This window comes from Camelus dromedarius, chromosome 18 (genome assembly GCF_036321535.1).
Source record: "Camelus dromedarius isolate mCamDro1 chromosome 18, mCamDro1.pat, whole genome shotgun sequence".
Classification (NCBI taxonomy): domain Eukaryota; kingdom Metazoa; phylum Chordata; class Mammalia; order Artiodactyla; family Camelidae; genus Camelus; species Camelus dromedarius.
The window spans coordinates 16,984,304-17,002,106 of NC_087453.1; the positions used below are offsets into that span (position 1 = coordinate 16,984,304).

Sequence of the window (17,803 nt, forward strand, 5' to 3'; positions counted from 1 at the left end):
AGAAATCTTAGCATGGCTTAAATGAAAAAGTATGGGCACCAACTCTAGCTCTTCATGGCTCCAAATCCCTGCTTTAATACATATTAGCTGCGTCACTTCCATTTTCACATCTGAAAAATGGAAAAAACCTATCACAAGAGTGTTGTGATGATTAAATCAAAATATATACGGCACATATTAAACTATCAACCAGTTTTGCTTCCTCTCCTACCTCCTTGGTCTGTAATGCTATAACTCAGTGGCTTATAGTTCTGCTGACAGAATGTGATCGGCATGATGCCACCAGGAGAAAGCAGGGGTGTGCTCCTCACAGCAAACACGTCTCATTTAACAGAGACATCTAGGATGTTGAATTATTTTAGGTACATGCTCCGATGTTGTGGGTGTCTCTCTTAAATGCTGGTAAAATTTTATTATGTTTTAAAGAATTTTTAGTAACATAAGTAAAAGCTTACAATGTGATAAGTGAAAAAAGGATACAAAAATGACTAAAATTTTATTTTTAAGTGTTACATACAGAAAGAAAAAAAGACTGGAAGAAAATCCACTAAAATATCAATAGTGGCTATCCACTTCTGGAGAGTGAATGCAGATGATTTAAAATTTCTTCTTTATTAGCTGAATTTTCCAACTTTCTCTGATGAACAAATTTTATTCACATAATCACAACTCTTATAAAGAAAATAAACCGTGACACCCCAAAGGAAGATTTCATTAAATTATACAGCTTTTTTAAAAAAAATTATAGAGCATATTATCAATTGTACAGGAATAAATTATATGAAACAATCTGAAACTAAGTCCTGTTGCCAGAGACATCAAGGATCTGGTCAAATTTTTTTCATATATGACATGTACCTGAATTTTATTATATTTAACATTGCATGAAAATAATTGAAGCCATCGTTCAGAACAGTAGTTCTTAATCATAAGTGGATGCCAGAGTCACCTGGAAAGCTTTTTGAAAATACACCTGCCTTGAAGATGTCTTTAAAGAGTAATTTAGTAAACCTGGATTTCTAGGCTCCTAAGATGATTCTGATATGAACTCACTAACTTGAATCTGGCTAGCATCAAATATATTTATTTTATCTCTGATTTTTGTTGGAATATTATTTAACCTTTAAACCACAACACACACACACAAGCACACACTCTTAGTCACTTCCCTGTAACATCTGATGGATACCTTCTGATTTGCTTTTGCTCCTCTGGGTAAAAGGCAAAGTTGTTGTGCCCAAGCAAGTCTTCCCGACATTCCTCGGACCAGCACAGTGACAGAGGGGAAAAAATCATCTAGAATAAAATGTTGGTGTAGAAGTTTTTATTTCTGGCAACACATAAAATACACCTGTGTCAACTTTAGAGCCTCTAATAACCAAAGCCCCAGCACAATGTTTCCCAAACTTTCATCCTTTGTGAACCACCTCCGTGGTTTCTGCCATATCCACGTACTACTGTTAACTGTTATCTTACTTTATATCAACCACCTTTCCTTTTTTTAAACTTAAAAATTTTGAAGGAAATTATATATTTCTACTCTAAAAGAAAAATCATGAATTTTGGTGTGCTAATTATATACTTTTAAAACACATGTTTAAAAATACATAAAATAATGTTCACTGACATATCAACTACCATCAGCTCACATATCTGCAGCAGTACACATGTACATTTTGGGGAAACACTATTCTAGCAAATACTCTTAACTTTCAGTGTTGGGAATGACCTAAGTGCAGAAGACAGGCTGGGTGCCTGCAATGTTGATGTTACATTCCCCGGTGCCTTTGGGTACTGCTGCTCACCACGAGCAGGCACCTATTTCATCCCAGCAGAAGTTCAGGTGCAGGAAGAAGAAGAGTAAAGAACTCAGGATGGACTTCCTAAGTGACCCAGATTCGTCGTCTTACTCCCTTATTTTGTTTCTGGTGTATGAATCAAACTTGTTCAAGCTTCTCTCTCTCACTTCTGTTATTAACTACTAAAATGAATCATTAAAATGTCTATGTGCATCTTGAAAATCCCTATTACTATATTTCTGGTAGACTTTCAATGCAATAAAATTACTTAGAATGAGAGTAGCGAATTCCTAAAAAATCTGGAAAAGGGTTGACACTTACTTCTCAGGCCAGAAAACCTGGAGAGGATACTGGGTTTTATAGACTCTTTAGCAGGTGGCTTGAGAATGGGAAGCCAGAGGAATCATAAATAATTGGCACAAGCTAGGGAAGAAAGTCAAGCAGCCTCCAGGTCTAAGGTAGAGAAGGATGAGGTGTCTGCAGGAAAGACTTGGGACCAGTGCTTCTGGAGTTAGGCAGTGATTAAAGGCCCCATCTATTCCATATTAAAGTCACTGTATCTTACTGCAACATAATGGAAACCTGGGATGATATTCATTCATCCCTGAACTACTGGGAACGTCTCATTTCATTTTATGGATTTATGAGATCCTACCTATACTCAACAGAATTTGCATGGGACTCCAAGACCCTTTTCACTTATGCAAAATAAGAAGGCAAATCTTTAATCACTGAGAAAACCCTATCACTGTGGGGCAATGATAACAGAAAGAGACAGTATGAGGTTCAGAAAATTTGGATTCTAGTCCTAGTCATACCATGTAGTTCTCAAATAACCCTGGACAAGTCACATACCCTCCTGAACCCGTTTCTTCACCTGTAAATGAGGGAACTGTACACTAGGTAATTCCCTAGGTCCTTTGTATGCCCAGAAATTCTATAAACTTCACTTTCCTTCACCTACCTAGTAATAAGGGTCTATCTAAGAACATCATCTAGAATACAATATTGGTGTAAAAGTTTTTAACAGAAGTTTTATGCTTCCTTTATATACTGGCTGATTCCAATTACTATCAAGCAGAAGAGTAATAATGATTTTCAGACACAGTAAGCAACAGAAAATATCCCACCAAAACAAACTTTTTATAAAACTATGGAGTTCTTTTCTGATATTTCAGATACACATAAAGAGCCTCTAACAGATTCTACTTAATATGTATATTCCATTTTCTGACCCTCTATTTTTCAGTTGCTGTTATCTGACAGCTAGAAGCCTTTTCGACAAATGCAAAATTACTTAGAATTTTGCAGTCTTTCCTTCCCTGATTCTGAGAACAGCTTGCTAGTACTAACGAACAAGCTGATTTAGCAGCGGAGGAACCCGAGGTGCTGAAACTTACTCTGTTCATTTCCAAGAGGTTGCTCCAGCATCGCCAGGATGACACTGTTATCCAAGACAAAGTATCGGAAACTATGCTTGTTTATGGTTGGCAGTCTGGAGTATTTAATCAAAGTGGTCTCATTCACCAGGCTACAAGGAGAGGCAGGACCACTGGGTGAAGGAAATGCGCCAAGCAACTGCATAATACTATGGAGAATGCAAAAGATAACGGTTAGTTCCCAAAGCAAAATGTTCAGTTTACCTCATGCATCAATCTGTTCTTCTGAATTTTAACTGACCAAAGCCATGCTTCCTCTTTGAGGATCAGATTTACTCTCTGGTAGATGCCATGGTGTGCTGTCCAGGTTTCCCTCTCCAAGACTGAAAGATCCATTCCCCCAGAAGCAGGAAGATGGTGGCCATACCTTTCATCGGAGTCTTAGAGACGCCAATGAGAACCACCTCACCCAAGATACACAGCTTCCAGCAGTGTAAAGTCCCAGGTCTCAAACTCAACATGAGAGAATTCTGAAGGGCCAGCCCAACTCCAGAGCTCTTTGTTGCAATGCATCAGTTTAGTTCTTCCCTCTGCTCAATCCCACTTCACTCATTCCCCTATAAGGGTAGATCTGGACAGCACTTTCCAATAAACTTCTTGCAAGCAGATTTCTCTCTCAAAGTCTGCTACCCAGGGAACTTGACTAATCATATTTCTAAATCATGAAGCTCCTAAAGATACATTTTAAAAATCTGTGTGCTCCATGTTTCAGGATTATGCTAGCTAAACCTAACCTAGAAAAGGACTCAAAGATCAGCCAAATCCCCTCAATTTTTCAGATGAGGAAACTCAGGCTCAGAAGAGATAAGTGATCATCAAGAATCAGAAACCAGGGTCTGCCGCCTTCTCATTAAATGGCCATGAATAGATATCCTCATTTCACAGATAAGGAACTTGACGTACTAGTAGTTGCATCTTGCAGAACTACTGTAATTATTAAATGAGAATATGTAAGAAAAAATGCTTTGTTAAACTGGAAATCAACTGATCAAGCCTTAACATTCAGAAATGTTTATATCCAGAGATTTCTGCATACTTTCAATGAATAACAATAACTTACACATACCACTTACCATGTGCCAAGAACTGAGTCTAATAAGCACTTATTATTTTATTTAGTTATAACAACCCTATGAGATAGGTACCACTATTATTACCATTTTATAATTAAGAAACTGAAACAGGGAAAGTATCTTGTTAAGAAAACAAAAATATTTTATCTTGTCCTACTATCACCTGACCCTTCATATGCAACTCATTTGGAAAACTAGTATTCCCCAACACGACTTTCATCATCGCAATCCTCAGTTCCTGTGGCCTCTCCCTTTCTCTTTCATTCTAATGCCTGAACCCAAATCTCTCTGATAATAGAAGGCAACACTGCTCAACAGGTATTTTCCTTCCATTTTCTCTGCTCCTAGGAAGAGGACTATCTAAGAAGTTCAAGGACCAGGAGAATTTCATGATGAGTTCCAGCTTAAGGACTTGTAGGAGACCAGGAGACCAGTAATGGGAAAATGTGGGTTTTCTAACATGGGACAGAGATGGTTATCACAAAGCATATGGACCAAGTGAGCTTATGTCCCATGCAAGATTTTAAGACATTATCAAATAGGGTGCTGGCAAGGGAGCAGGTCACTAAGATCAAGCTACACCAGTCTAACCACATTGTCTCTTCTTGACAATGACTAGACTGGAAAGGCAGAGATATATCTCTGAGATCAACGCATACGAGTATTTGACAGTATATCATAATAAACTTGAAGACAAGATTTTTAAAAATCCCTGTGAAACTGGAGGGAAATATCTTATCATATGCTTTGCCTTTCTCTGTTCAATATTTTTATCAGTGTCTTTGATTAAGACACACAGGGCAGGCTCATTAAATCTGCAGCTGACTGCAAATTAAGCTGCAGAATTAATGTATTAGAGTAAGAGATGGGATCCAAAAGAATCTTAAAAGACTAAAAATAATGAGGTAAATCTTACATGAACAAATTTCAGGTTTAAACATAAAATGCTGTACATTACATCTAAATACCTCCAAATAAGTAAGTACAATATGAAAAAGACAAAAGGTAAGTGTGTTAAAAAAAAAAAAGCCTCAAAGATTTTAGTTGATTTAGCGCAAATCACTAGGTTCTTAAATACTCAATACAGTCTCCAAGTACATTTTAATGAAAAGATAATATTCTACAGAGTTGAAAGGTCATCAGACCGTATCTAACATATTATACTCATTAAACAACCTTTAAAGAGGTGCATAGTCAAACCTCCACCATTGAAAGGAAAATGATCAGGATGATAAAGGTACTTTAAATCCCTGGCATACAAAAAACAGCTGAAGGCACTGGCAGAAATGAATCAGAAATTACATAAGACTGTCTTCAGACATCGCTACTCCTTGGGGAAAAAAGGATTTCATCATCAAAAGTTTGAATGAGAACTAATGGGTAGGAGTTAAAGTGAGAGAGATTTCAGCTCAATGGAAACATCAAGATTTTAACAATTAAATGAAATGGGCAACCTTGGGGGTTAAAGTATCCCAAAATTAGAGCTAAATATCTTGGTAAATAAGTCTTTTAAAAAGTGACTTAAAGAGAGGGGCTGCTGAAATGACTTCCAAGAGTCCTAATGTATACAGTACAAGGGGAAAAACCAGCCAATCTGCATTCCACAATCATCTACTGTGTGCTCAGACTGTGAGGGGTGTGAAGAGGGTATTATGGCTTTTACCTAGGTTGAGAAGACAACACTAGCATGTATCAAATATAACCTGGTGCGATCATGACAGTACAGAATTCCATGCTGCATGGCAGGGTCAGACTGAATGAGCACAGAAAAACAGAAAAAGAGCAAATTAACCGAAGAAGGTCTCACGGAAGTAGCCAGATGTGATGTGAACACCGAACAGCAGAAGATGTGACCAAGATAACAAGAGGGAAGTCATGAAATCCAGGGGAAGTATACAGACAGGTATGAGCATGTGTACTTCACAGCCACAAGTGGCCTGCCAGTTTGGCAGAAGGGATGTGCTGGGAAAGATCAGACAGTTTGAGTGGGGACAGAATAAGAAGGGCCTTGAAAACCAGACTAAAAATTTCACAACATAAACAGAGTAAACAGATCTATTCAGTTTTCAATCACTCAAGCAGCAGAATAAGAACAGTATCTACGGACGATGAGTTCAGCAACAGAATGCAGAATGAAAAGGGTAAGAGACTGAAAACAGGGAAATTAGGCAAGAAGTGAGAAAGGCCAGGACCAGGATGCTATCTGGGGTTAGAGGGAATGGAGGAAATACTTTCAAAAGTAAAGTCTATTGGACTATCACTTGCTTCAAAAGGGGAATGATAAATAAAGCAGAGATAAATCAGAAAAAGAGTCAAAGTTCTGTGTTTGCCTAACTAGAAAACAGCAATGCTACTGACATGAAGCTGTAACTGTGAGGAAACAGAGAAAACTGGTTTTGGATACATTTCATGATGACTCTCAGGGCCTTCACTGAGACTTGACCCTGCAGGTACCATTTGTTGAGCTGCCAGCAGAGATGAGACAGATGAGCCATCTAGATACCTACTGGCTAGGTTAGGGGGAAGCCCCCTAGAGCTTTCTACTCATTCTGAGTTTATATCCAATCCTCACTGCCAGTCATCCTCTCAATGGAATGTTTCATCCAGGCCAGGCTGGAGCTAACTTATTTTTGTATAATGCAGAGTCCCAGTGAGAAATGTCCTTCTCCCTTTCTCCACATCCTTCTTACTCTTCAAGGTACACATCAAATCTCAGTTCTTTTATGATGCTTTTAAGTCCACCCCAACCCACGTATGGTCTTCTCTCTGGACTTTTATTAAATTTCTAGTACTCAACCACATTTTTTTATTTTTCCAGCTATTAGCCAAACCTCCACAAATTCACTGAAAGCCCAGTATTAGCATAGTAAACAGGACTAAACTAAAAGCAAGTACACTGCTAAAATTTTACTGAATGACCTAAGTCTATGAGGAACAGAAATAAATCCAAGTTTACTGTACTCACCCCAAATCAATAGGTCACTGAACTCATACAACATTGTGGCATAAGGCCCCTGGTAAGGGCTGATTTACATACAAACCTTCTACAAGCTGTCTTATCTACCACTTTACTAAGAAGACCAAGATGAGCGAACCCAGACTGACTTGACATTCCTCCTTCCTGCTTTTATGTTGTTCTAGGTCCTCATCCACATTCACCTTTTCATAAGCCCCATCTTTCTGCCTGTACTGATTCCATCGAATCTTCTCCACCTACCTCTTCTTTTCATTTGATAAATATACCTCAACTGCCTTCCTTCCCTCTTTCTGCTCTGCTCACTTCTCAGCCAAACACAAACTCTCTCAACTCTCTCCGCTTCTCTTTCAAGGTACCACTCCGTCTCTGTCCCTTCACTGCCAAAATGCATGAATCAGGAGTCTTTTGCTGCCCTACCCACTCTGTAATCTGACTTTTAGCTCAAACTTTACCTGCTCTCTAAGAGTCAGGCCGATATCATTTTCCTTAGGAATCTTACTGTGATTTCCCCTTATCTGTAAGTATTCATTTCCTCTTTCCAACACCCCAGCATTTTATTTGTACCTCTTCTCTTGGAGCAGTTATTTTCCACCTAACAATATAGATATTTGTGTTCATATCTTATTTTCCCTATTGCAAAAGAAGCTCTTTGAGGGTGGTAACTGAATCTGATTTATCTTTACAATCCCATTGCCAATTCATAAGAGGGAGTTCATAAATCTTGGCTGAATGAACCTATAATATGTAATACAAATAGTGTAGCAGAGAATACAAACCACTGAGCTGGAAAGTAGAAGACCAAATGGTGTCACCACAGACATATTCTGACTCTGGACTCAGTCATCAAAGTGAAGGGGTAGGTAACACTCACGAAGATCCTTTCCAGTTCTAACATGATATGACCTAAATTATTGCCAACCAGCATAGAAAAACAAGGACCCAAATGCTCAGCCCCAAGTTACTGATTTCCTTTGGTCCAAAAAACAAGACATTTTCTTTTCCATTTTACTTCCGGAGAAAAAAGTATCCTAAATGGGGTATGTCACTTAATGCTGAACAACTGGGGAGGAGATGAAACAACATACATCACATCTGAGACCATCTAATCCCTAGGCACAATCCCTGTGCAGTTACTTTCATACCACGTTAGGGTGGCTTCAGCAGCATCCTTCACCCTCATAGATGCAGGGTTTGGCTCCTTATCTCCTTTGTACTTGACCTCTTGCTCACTGTTCTTGGACTTGCTTCCTGAAATACCCAGTTCCACAATCTCCAGTACTTCTTTAAGACAGTCCTAGAAGCAGGGAAGGCAGATCAGTTTTTGTAATATACCTATCTTATGAGAAGACAAGGAAATGTCAATAGTGATTGTGGTTTGGTGGTGGGGCTCTACTTTCTTTCTCATTTTCTTTAATAGGTATATATTAATTTCATAATAATATAATAAACTTAGCCCTCAATTTTTCTTTAAAGAAAAATTTGACTGTTCAGAGATTTAGATAATGAGTAATGATAAATTCAATTTGATTTTATCAGTCATAGTTCTGGTAAAATTACAATAGATTGTAAATTGTGAACGCCAAGTGAAAGAGACACAACATAATTCAGTTAAACCTGGATGGTTTAAAACAAGTCAGATTATCCAAAGGGAAATTCATCAGCTGACATTTTTAAAGCAATTTCTCGTATCATAACTTTAGAAGTCAGAAGGAAAATGACTAAGATTTAATCAACAGTATTATTTTGTAAAACTATATAAAGCTCTCTATAATATCCAATAAGCCTGATATCTCTTCTTTTATTTATACTGTGAATTCTTTATCACTGCCTGCCTTTCCATAAAAAAAAAGTGTTACATGGAACAATGGTAGGTAAAGCAGCCTAGGTATGTGTCTATTCGAAAAGAAAGAAATGTGTGTGAAAAAATTTTTTAGATACAAACAACCTTTATGAACAAGCAGTGCTCTAGGCCTGCAGCCTGGCTATTAACTGCCCTTCTTGGTTTGAGGATGGGTAACCAAAGTACCTACCAGCCATCTCAAGGCTACCATCCTTTCAAGAAAGAACATTCTTAATGGTACACAGATAAATTACTCAAAGATTTATCTTTCCAAAGAACTTCTCTATGGGTTAATTTACAACCAAATAGAGTTGACCCTTGAATAACATGGGGGTTTGGGATGCCGACTCAGTACAGTCAAAAATTCATGTGTAAATTATATTCGGCCCTTCAAATATGTGGTTCCTCCTTATGCACAGTTCCACATTCTCGGGTACACCAACCATGAAATCATTTAATCATGTAGTATTTACTATTTTAGAAAATTTGCATATAAGTGGACCCACACAGTTCAAACCCATGTTATTAAAGGGTCAACTGTACAAGCACAATGACAGTTTTTGGGTTGTGTTCAACAGGACAAGTGTTCTACTGAAAAATAACAAGTGTGTTCAGTTTAAAGCATGCAATGTTGTACTTAAATTTAGATATTCTCTTTTAAAAGACATTTTCCCAACATATATATTTTTTTCTATTTACTGTCTTTTAAGATGTAATAAACTAACCTTTTCATCAAGCATATCAGGGTGCTCTGTCAGCCAGACACAGAGACACTGAAAAGCTGCCACTATCATGGAGTGCAGATCCCGGGAGTGGAGAGGAGCTGGCCGACTACACTGGTACACGATGTAGCTGCACACAGAACTGATGGCTCGCTTCCGGTCTCCTGAGTCAACCATCACCTTCACCTGAGCATATCCGTACGGAGAACAGTTAGCCATGAATCACTGTATCTATTTCAAGCCTCTACACTGAGGCCCAGCCTTTCTGGAAATGTGACACACCACAGGAGTCCTTGCTTTTTAAAATTTATTAATACAGAGAAACATAATATTTCAGATGTACTATCATAATACTCTATAAAAACAGGGCATTTTTCAAACCCTAAAACAGTATTTCATTTTAGCATACTTTTTCATGCTCTAAAATCTAATTCCTGGGATGCACCTATTCATCACTGCCACAGATCACAAGAATAGCTGGCAATGGAACATGTGCACATTTTTCAAACCCCTTAACCTAACACCACAGTGATGTTCTACGTGCTACAAAGTTCTGTACAGCTGCTCAGAGGTATAATTAACATACAGTAAACTACGCATATTTACAGTGTACAACTTGATAAATTTTGGCGTAAGTATACACTTATGAACTATTGCCACAATCAAGATAGTGGATATATTCATCACCCCCCAAAATCTCATGCACCTTTGCAATCCTTCCTCCCACTCCTTTCTGCCCCCTCCAGAGGTTTCTGCTGATCTGCTTTCCGTCATTATAGATTAACCTGAATTTCCTAAAATTGTATATAAATAAAATCATACAGTATTGTACTATTTTTTTGGGGGGGGGGGGGAATCTGGCTTCTTTTACTCAGCACAATTATTTTGAGATTTATCCAAATTTTTGTGTGTATCAATTATTCATTCCTTTTTATTGATGGGTAGCGTTATATGGATTATACCACAATTAATTTATCCATTCACCTACTAGACATTTGGGTTGTTTCCAGCTTCTAAACATTACAAAAAAGCTGCTATAAACATTCACGTACAAGTCTTCATATGGATTATGTTCTCTTATTTTCTAGGAGTTGACTAATTGGATCATAGGACAGATAGATGTATGTTTAATTTTTTTAAGGACCTGCCAAGTTGTTTTCTAAATATGGTTCCACCAGTTAACATTCCCTTTAACGGTTTCTGAGAGTTCTAGTTCTTCTACATCCTTAGCATTTTGTATGGTTGGTCTTTTAAATTTTAACCATTCCAATAGGTATGGAGTGGTATCTCATTGCTGTTTTAATTGCATTTCCCTAATAAGTAATGATACTGAGCATCTTTTCACGTGCGTCTTTGCCATCAATACATTTTTTATATCTTCAGTAAAGTATCTGTTCAATCTTTTGCTCATTTTAAAATCGGGCTGTTTGTTGCATTATTGAGGGCTTTTACTGTCATTGTTGTACTATGTTTTCAAAAGACTGTATTAGGAGTATTTACAAAGCAACATTCAGACTCCAGATCTAGGTGCAAACAAGACCCTATTATGCACTGGGGACTGGTTAGCTAATGACAGGCAGCTCTGGGTTCCTAACCTTCTGTCCCAAGATGGAAACAGTGGATAATAGCTCATCTTTAGGGTCCACAATGCTCATGTGGTCTAAAAGGGGCTTCTTAGGACCAGTCTTACCACCTGGGTCCCAGGACAGCATGATCTCCACTTTGATGCCCTGCATATCTAAGTAGTACGTAGCCCAAGGCAGTACCAATATAGTACTTAACAGGATCCCCACTGTGGATCATCACACTATCCACAAAATTCATGGAGTTAGCCCTCTGTCCTTGGAGTTTCCCTAACATCCATGACCTTGTAGGCCTTGGCCCCACTCTCCACAACGAACCACAGACTTCTTGAGGTCACCTTTTCAGCACAAAGCTCTATAGAGCCCTCAGGGAAGCCAAATTTCTTCAGAACTACGCTGGTCAATTCCCCGATCTACTGGCTCTTCTCATCAAGAACATTCTGCATCCTGGAGGCCAAAGTAATGATTTCTGTCCTGGTTGGTATAATTCAGGACTCAATTCCAGAGCAGTTATTTTCAGCATGCCTCTGAGTGAGGAACTCGTTCAGGTAGTTCTCAAAAAGCCATCAACAACAAACGTCCTCTCCTTGGAAATTTTCACCATCATACTGCTACTTCACACCACCAAAAGGAAAGGCTATTACTCTGAGTTTTGAGAATTTTTTTTTATATGATCTGGATACCAGTCCTTCATCACATGCATGCTTTGGGAAGATTTTCCTCCAATCTGTGACTTGTCATCTCACTCTCTTAACAATATTTTTTGAAGAATGGTGTAGCTTTTTAAAGACTTTTTAATTTTAATGAAGTCCAATTTAATAGTTCGTTCTCCTGTGGTGTAATATCTAAGAAATCTTTGTACACTCCAAATCTTTGTACAACAAACAAAGATCTTCTCCCGTGATTTCATCTAGAAGTTTTAGAGCTTAGGTTTTACATTTAGGCCTTAATTCAGTTTGAGGTAATTGTTGTACACAGTACAAAGTATAAAAGTTCTTGTTTTTTTTTGAGGGGAGGGGAGGTATATAAATATCTGATTGTTCCAGCACCATTTGTTGAAAAGACTATCCTTTCTCCTTTGAATTACCACTGCACCTCTGTCAAAAATCAGACGGCCATACATGTGTGGATCTGTCTACACTCCCTATACTAGTCTACTGATCTATTTGTCAAATCCTACTCTAATACCAGACTGTTCTGATTACCATAGCTTTAGAGTAGTAAGTCTTGAAATCTGGCAGCATAAGCCCTTTATGATTTGTTAGACAGGTCTAGAGAGCTCTCCACCTAGGACTAATTATTCCTTACTGCTGAGAGTGTACTGAAGGTCACAGGCAACAGTACCTTGCTCTCAAAGACAGTATGGACCTGCATGTACCATCATGAATGGCTGGTCTTACCTCCTGTATCAAAAACTTCTCAAAAAAAACAAACAAACAAAAAAACTGCTCCTCACAAAACTATGACCATTACATCTACCCCTGAGAATCTCCAAGGTAAGCTCTAAATGGTGGTGAGAACATCCTAGGTTTTCTTGCCTATTTTGTTTCTCATGACTCAAGTAAGTCTCTGCTCATCTGTCTCCACATCTGTAAAATGAGGGTTTAAATTTTATCATCTAAGACAATATCACACTATTGTGTATATCACCTTTGTGTTTACAAAGTGTTCTACATATCTCATTTCACTTCATCTTCACATCATCAGGTGTTATATACAAGATAATCCTGCCCATTTTACAGATAAGAAAATCCTGAGATGTTAGTGAAGATGCGGAGAAACTGGAACCCTCCTATATCACTGATGGAAGTGTAAAGTGATTCAGCTGCTGTGGAAAATAGGTTGGCAGCTCCTCAAAAAGTTAAATATAGAATTATCATATGACCCAGCAATTCCACTCCCAGGTAGATATCCAAAAGAATTGAAAATTGGTATTCAAACAAACACATGTATGTGCATGTTCACTGCAGCACTATGCACAGTAGATAAAAGGGAGAAACAGCCCAAATGTGCATCACAGGAATGGACAGACAAATTGGTACACAAATATGATGAAGTATCATTCAACCATAAAATGGGATGACATTGTGACAAATTCTACAACATAATGAACCTCAAAAACACATTAAGTGAAAGAAGCCATACACAAAAGGTCACATATTGTATGATTTAATTTATATGAAATATCCAGAATAGGTAAATACATAGAGACAGTGCAGACTGATGGTTGTTAGGAGTTAGGGGAAAGGGAGACTAGGAAGCAACTGCTTAAGGGGTATAAGGTTTCTTTTTGGGGTGATAAATGTTTTAGAACTAGATAGAGGTTGTGGCTGCACAACTTTGTGAAAGTACTAATAGGTACTGAATTGTTCACTTTAAAATAGTTAATTTTATGTTGTGTGAATTTCACTTCAATAAAAAAGAAAATACTTAAGAGAAATGCAAATGGACACCCAGGTCAAAGGTTCCACAAAACTGAAATAAGAGCTCTGAAAGAAATTTGAAAGTATAGCCAATTTTCACTTATCTCTGATAATGGAAGATGGAAGAGTCACAGGTAGTCCCAAATGATATATTTTAGGATTAGCTTTTCTTTTCTTTTTCTCTCTCTCTTTTTTTTTTTTTTTTACCAAATCTGTATTTGTTCATTAAAGTTAGATGATCCAATAATGGCACAAAATGTCATGTTGAAAATTTAAGGGTCTTATAAGCAAACACTGTCAACAGGTATTCTAAAATTATGTGCAAATAAATAAATAGCCACAAGTATTGAAATGTTTCCTGAAATTTAACAGTAAAAATATCATTCATTCTCTTTGAACCAATTAAACAAAAAAGTAAAGATCATTTTGTAAAATCTCACTTGAAGGCTCATTTTTGCACACTTTGAATATAACCAACACTGTAATACCCATACCAACGGGTCAGGAGACACAGAAAAAAAGAGTCATAGTCCAAGCCTGCTGGGTTAAAATAAAGGGACTGTTCTTACCTTTGCCAGGCCAGAGAGGAGCTCTAGAGCTGCCAGTGATATGCTCATGTCTTGCCGCCACTGGGAGTTGAGTCTTTGGGTGACGAGATGAATGCTGCGAATCAGGAGCCCAGCAGCTGAATCTGTATTAAGAGCTAGGATATAACCCCAATGCCGCATCCCACAGGGAGGGAAAACAACTAAGTATTAGTAACAAGAAGCACAGCATTCCACCAGGCACAGACCACAGCAGCCACAGTGAGCATGACGGGCACCCACACAGTGCTATGTTCCCCACCCCTCTGGCCTGAGCATCAAGCCTGACTGAACAACAGTGCACAGAGCACATACACTGGACCAGAGCAGCTTCTAGCTCCCAGCTCAGGTACTTTCATACAGACAGCCACTGGGATTTGGCAGTTTCAATATCATTCTTTTAACAATGTAAATCTTAAAATTTCTAAACTAACTCACAGTTACAGTCTCAAAAAAAAAAACCAAACCCCAAAACAATGAAAAGGCTATCAATTATTTCCTTGGAATTTTATAGAGGAAAGAATTCAGATTTTAGAATATTCTCAGATGCTGGGAATTACCATAAAGAGTCCGTTATTTCAAGTTATTTTTAGGGCTTTAACCATCAAAAGTCACATGCAATGCCTTTTCAAATACATTTTAACATTGAATTCTCTAAGACAACTTTAATACTTCTAAGAAAATTTAATAACCAAGTTACTGTGTTTTTATTTAGCCTCCAATTCTATATTTAAGAGTAATAACTACTTAGTTAATAAATTAGGACAAATTAAATTGAATTTATATAGGAAGCTTTAGGGACGTTATACCTGTCGATCCTATCAGAAAGAGGGCAGTGACAACAGAAAAAGGAATGATCATTAAAGAGAGACATTCATGCAACACTAACACAAATCTGGATTTCTTAGTAAAAAATATTTTACGACATTACAAGCAGAACTTACTAACACCAGTTCAAAATACTGAAACAAACAATAACCACTTCAAACATTTATATTAGAACACATATAATAATGTAAAACATTTCCTTAGTTTAAAAGTGTCTTAGAAGCATGAAAAATAAATTTTCACCTGAAGCATACTCAAATCCACAAATATAATAAGATAGCAATTTAAATAACTTTTTAATAAATACAATATTTAAATGCGTTGAATATCCATATAACGACCTTATGTATCTAGCATGTTCAAGGATACTCATAGCAAACTTAAACCACTGAAACATGCCTGGACTCCCAGACTCATGAACTCTCCAGATGACTGAAAAATTAAACTCACATCTGAGGATCTAGATTTCATTCCAATCTAGTTGGATTAATATTCACAGATTCAATACACCATTAGTATTTATGTATAAAAACATAAAGGTACCTATGAACTCACAGAACCCGTAAAGTAATTTGCCCAGGGTAAAGGACATTACTGAATAGGATGCTCTCCTAGAAAATGTTTCCTTACTCTTTCTTATTCTTTGTGACTTGAAGAATCTAACCAGATATAGTAGGGTATATAGGCTTCAAACACAAAGACAGTCTCTTCTGGGTTCCCCATACACCATCACCCACCTCTATCACACTGCACTACCTGATATACCGGCCAACTCTGCCATTAGACTCTGAGGCAGAACCTAAATCCTATTTGACTCTGTATTACTAGAACCTGGTACAGAATCCACAAATGTTTCCTAAACACCCATCACAATCATTTATAAAACCTAAGAAACCACCCAAAAATCTAATTGCTAAAAGGTGGATAGCTAAATTCGAAAGACTTGTTTTCTTTTTCTTAATGTTTTAGATAAATAGCCTCTCTATTATACTTAAACACATAAATATCATGAACATTAAAGTCCTGTTTAAAATTTTTTGCTTGTTTGTTTTGTATACCTGGGCATTAAAACTTATTCTATAAACTTTGGGTATCAAGAAAACAAACATGGCTTACCATAGTCTCTTAGGAGAGCCTGAGCGGGTCTTTCACTATCAGGAGTTGTAGGCTCCGTGCTTCCACCACTTGCCGAACTGATACCACTGTTAGTGCGACTATGACTCTTCAAGTTATTTTCTCCACCACCCTGGTCAAACAAAAATGAATCAAATTATTCGACGGCTACATCTATAGTTTACACGTACAGATAGAAGTCAATCATTAAAAGCCATGTTGATAAAATGGAATATGCCAACTAAATGGCATAAACTGATACACAGTTAAAAACTGACAAAAGATTAAAACTGCTGTGGTGTTTCTGCACAAACACCATTTACTGCAGGGTATCAAGGGTCTGATAATGAGAGGTGCCCTTTCTGGGGTCTTTTTTGCTGCTGTTTAAAAAAGCCAGCCCAGAACCTTTTCCGTTTCACCAGGCTTCACTAGCTAGTGACTCTGGGTCCTTAAGGAAATACCCTAGTGCCTCTCAAGCAAAACTTCACAACAGGAATACAGTCTTAAAAAATAAATAAATAAAATTTAAAAAATAAAGAAACAGTAACTTCCAAATGTAGTTATGTCATAAAACAGACAATAAAAACTATGATTAGTATAAAGATTAACTCCTATATGTATAGGGGCTAATGAAGGTATCTGATAAGACTTCCCTCATTTTTCTCCCTACAAACACAATTCATTTTATACAGATAAGGAGATTGTTACTAGCCACCTAGTGGGACGTGAACATACTTCCCTTAATATTATTTGATCAGCCATCCTATTTCCACCCAGCCCACCCCAGTATACTCTATTAATTCCCCCACCCCCACCTCTACTCCAGGTATAGGGATCACATAATTTGAAGACAGAAGCAGTGGGCACTGGGAGTCTCTGGGAAGTTTTTTTGATCTAGAAGCATTAGTGCTTTGGGGGGACCTTCAAACTTCGGTCTAGAGGGGATATAAAGAGCTGATGAGACAGAAAAGAATAAACTAGATGCTTGTTTACAGCCAGCACTAGATCTACTAGGGATATATGGAATTATGGAGAAGGGGCTTTTTCTGGATTATTCTAGCCAGTTCACCAACAGAGCAAAAGAAGTAAGAGCTTTAAGAAGACACTGTCCAGGAATAAAGACAGTGTTTGGCCAGAATTTCTCGCATGCAAAATCTCTCAGGGAATTGATGAGGCACTGAAAGGTAAGAAATCTTAAAATAGATGGTATTTTTAAAAGGATCATTCTGAATCAATGAGCTGAATTTACAAGCAAATGCCTTTAAAAATCACAAGGACAGACATTTTGAAATATATTTACATAAAAACAGAAGCTGATATTCTCTGACAAATCATGTTTATGCTTACCATCTCCATTTGGCAACCAATGGCTTCTAAAAGTGCTGAATCTTGAACAATATTTAACATTGCCCCTACAACAAC

General features: G+C 37.5%; 1 protein-coding gene and 1 pseudogene across 2 annotated transcripts in view; both read right to left on the reverse strand.

Annotated features, from left to right (window-relative positions):
* Positions 1–17,803, reverse strand: part of RALGAPB (Ral GTPase activating protein non-catalytic subunit beta) — an 84,849-nt gene that overhangs the window by 23,860 nt on the left and 43,186 nt on the right. The window contains exons 14-20 of one of the 2 annotated variants that reach the window (XM_010975244.3): positions 17,729–17,793; positions 16,385–16,514; positions 14,426–14,547; positions 9,854–10,036; positions 8,431–8,582; positions 3,200–3,387; positions 1,190–1,296 (exon numbers count right to left, since the gene is read on the reverse strand). In XM_010975244.3, coding sequence (XP_010973546.2) covers positions 1,190–1,296; positions 3,200–3,387; positions 8,431–8,582; positions 9,854–10,036; positions 14,426–14,547; positions 16,385–16,514; positions 17,729–17,793 — 947 coding nt within the window. Of the gene's footprint in view, positions 1–1,189; positions 1,297–3,199; positions 3,388–8,430; positions 8,583–9,853; positions 10,037–14,425; positions 14,560–16,384; positions 16,515–17,728; positions 17,794–17,803 lie in introns of both variants that reach the window. The other variant, XM_010975243.3, reaches the window with a different exon arrangement.
* On the reverse strand, positions 10,277–12,084 carry LOC116147385 (small ribosomal subunit protein uS3-like; annotated as a pseudogene).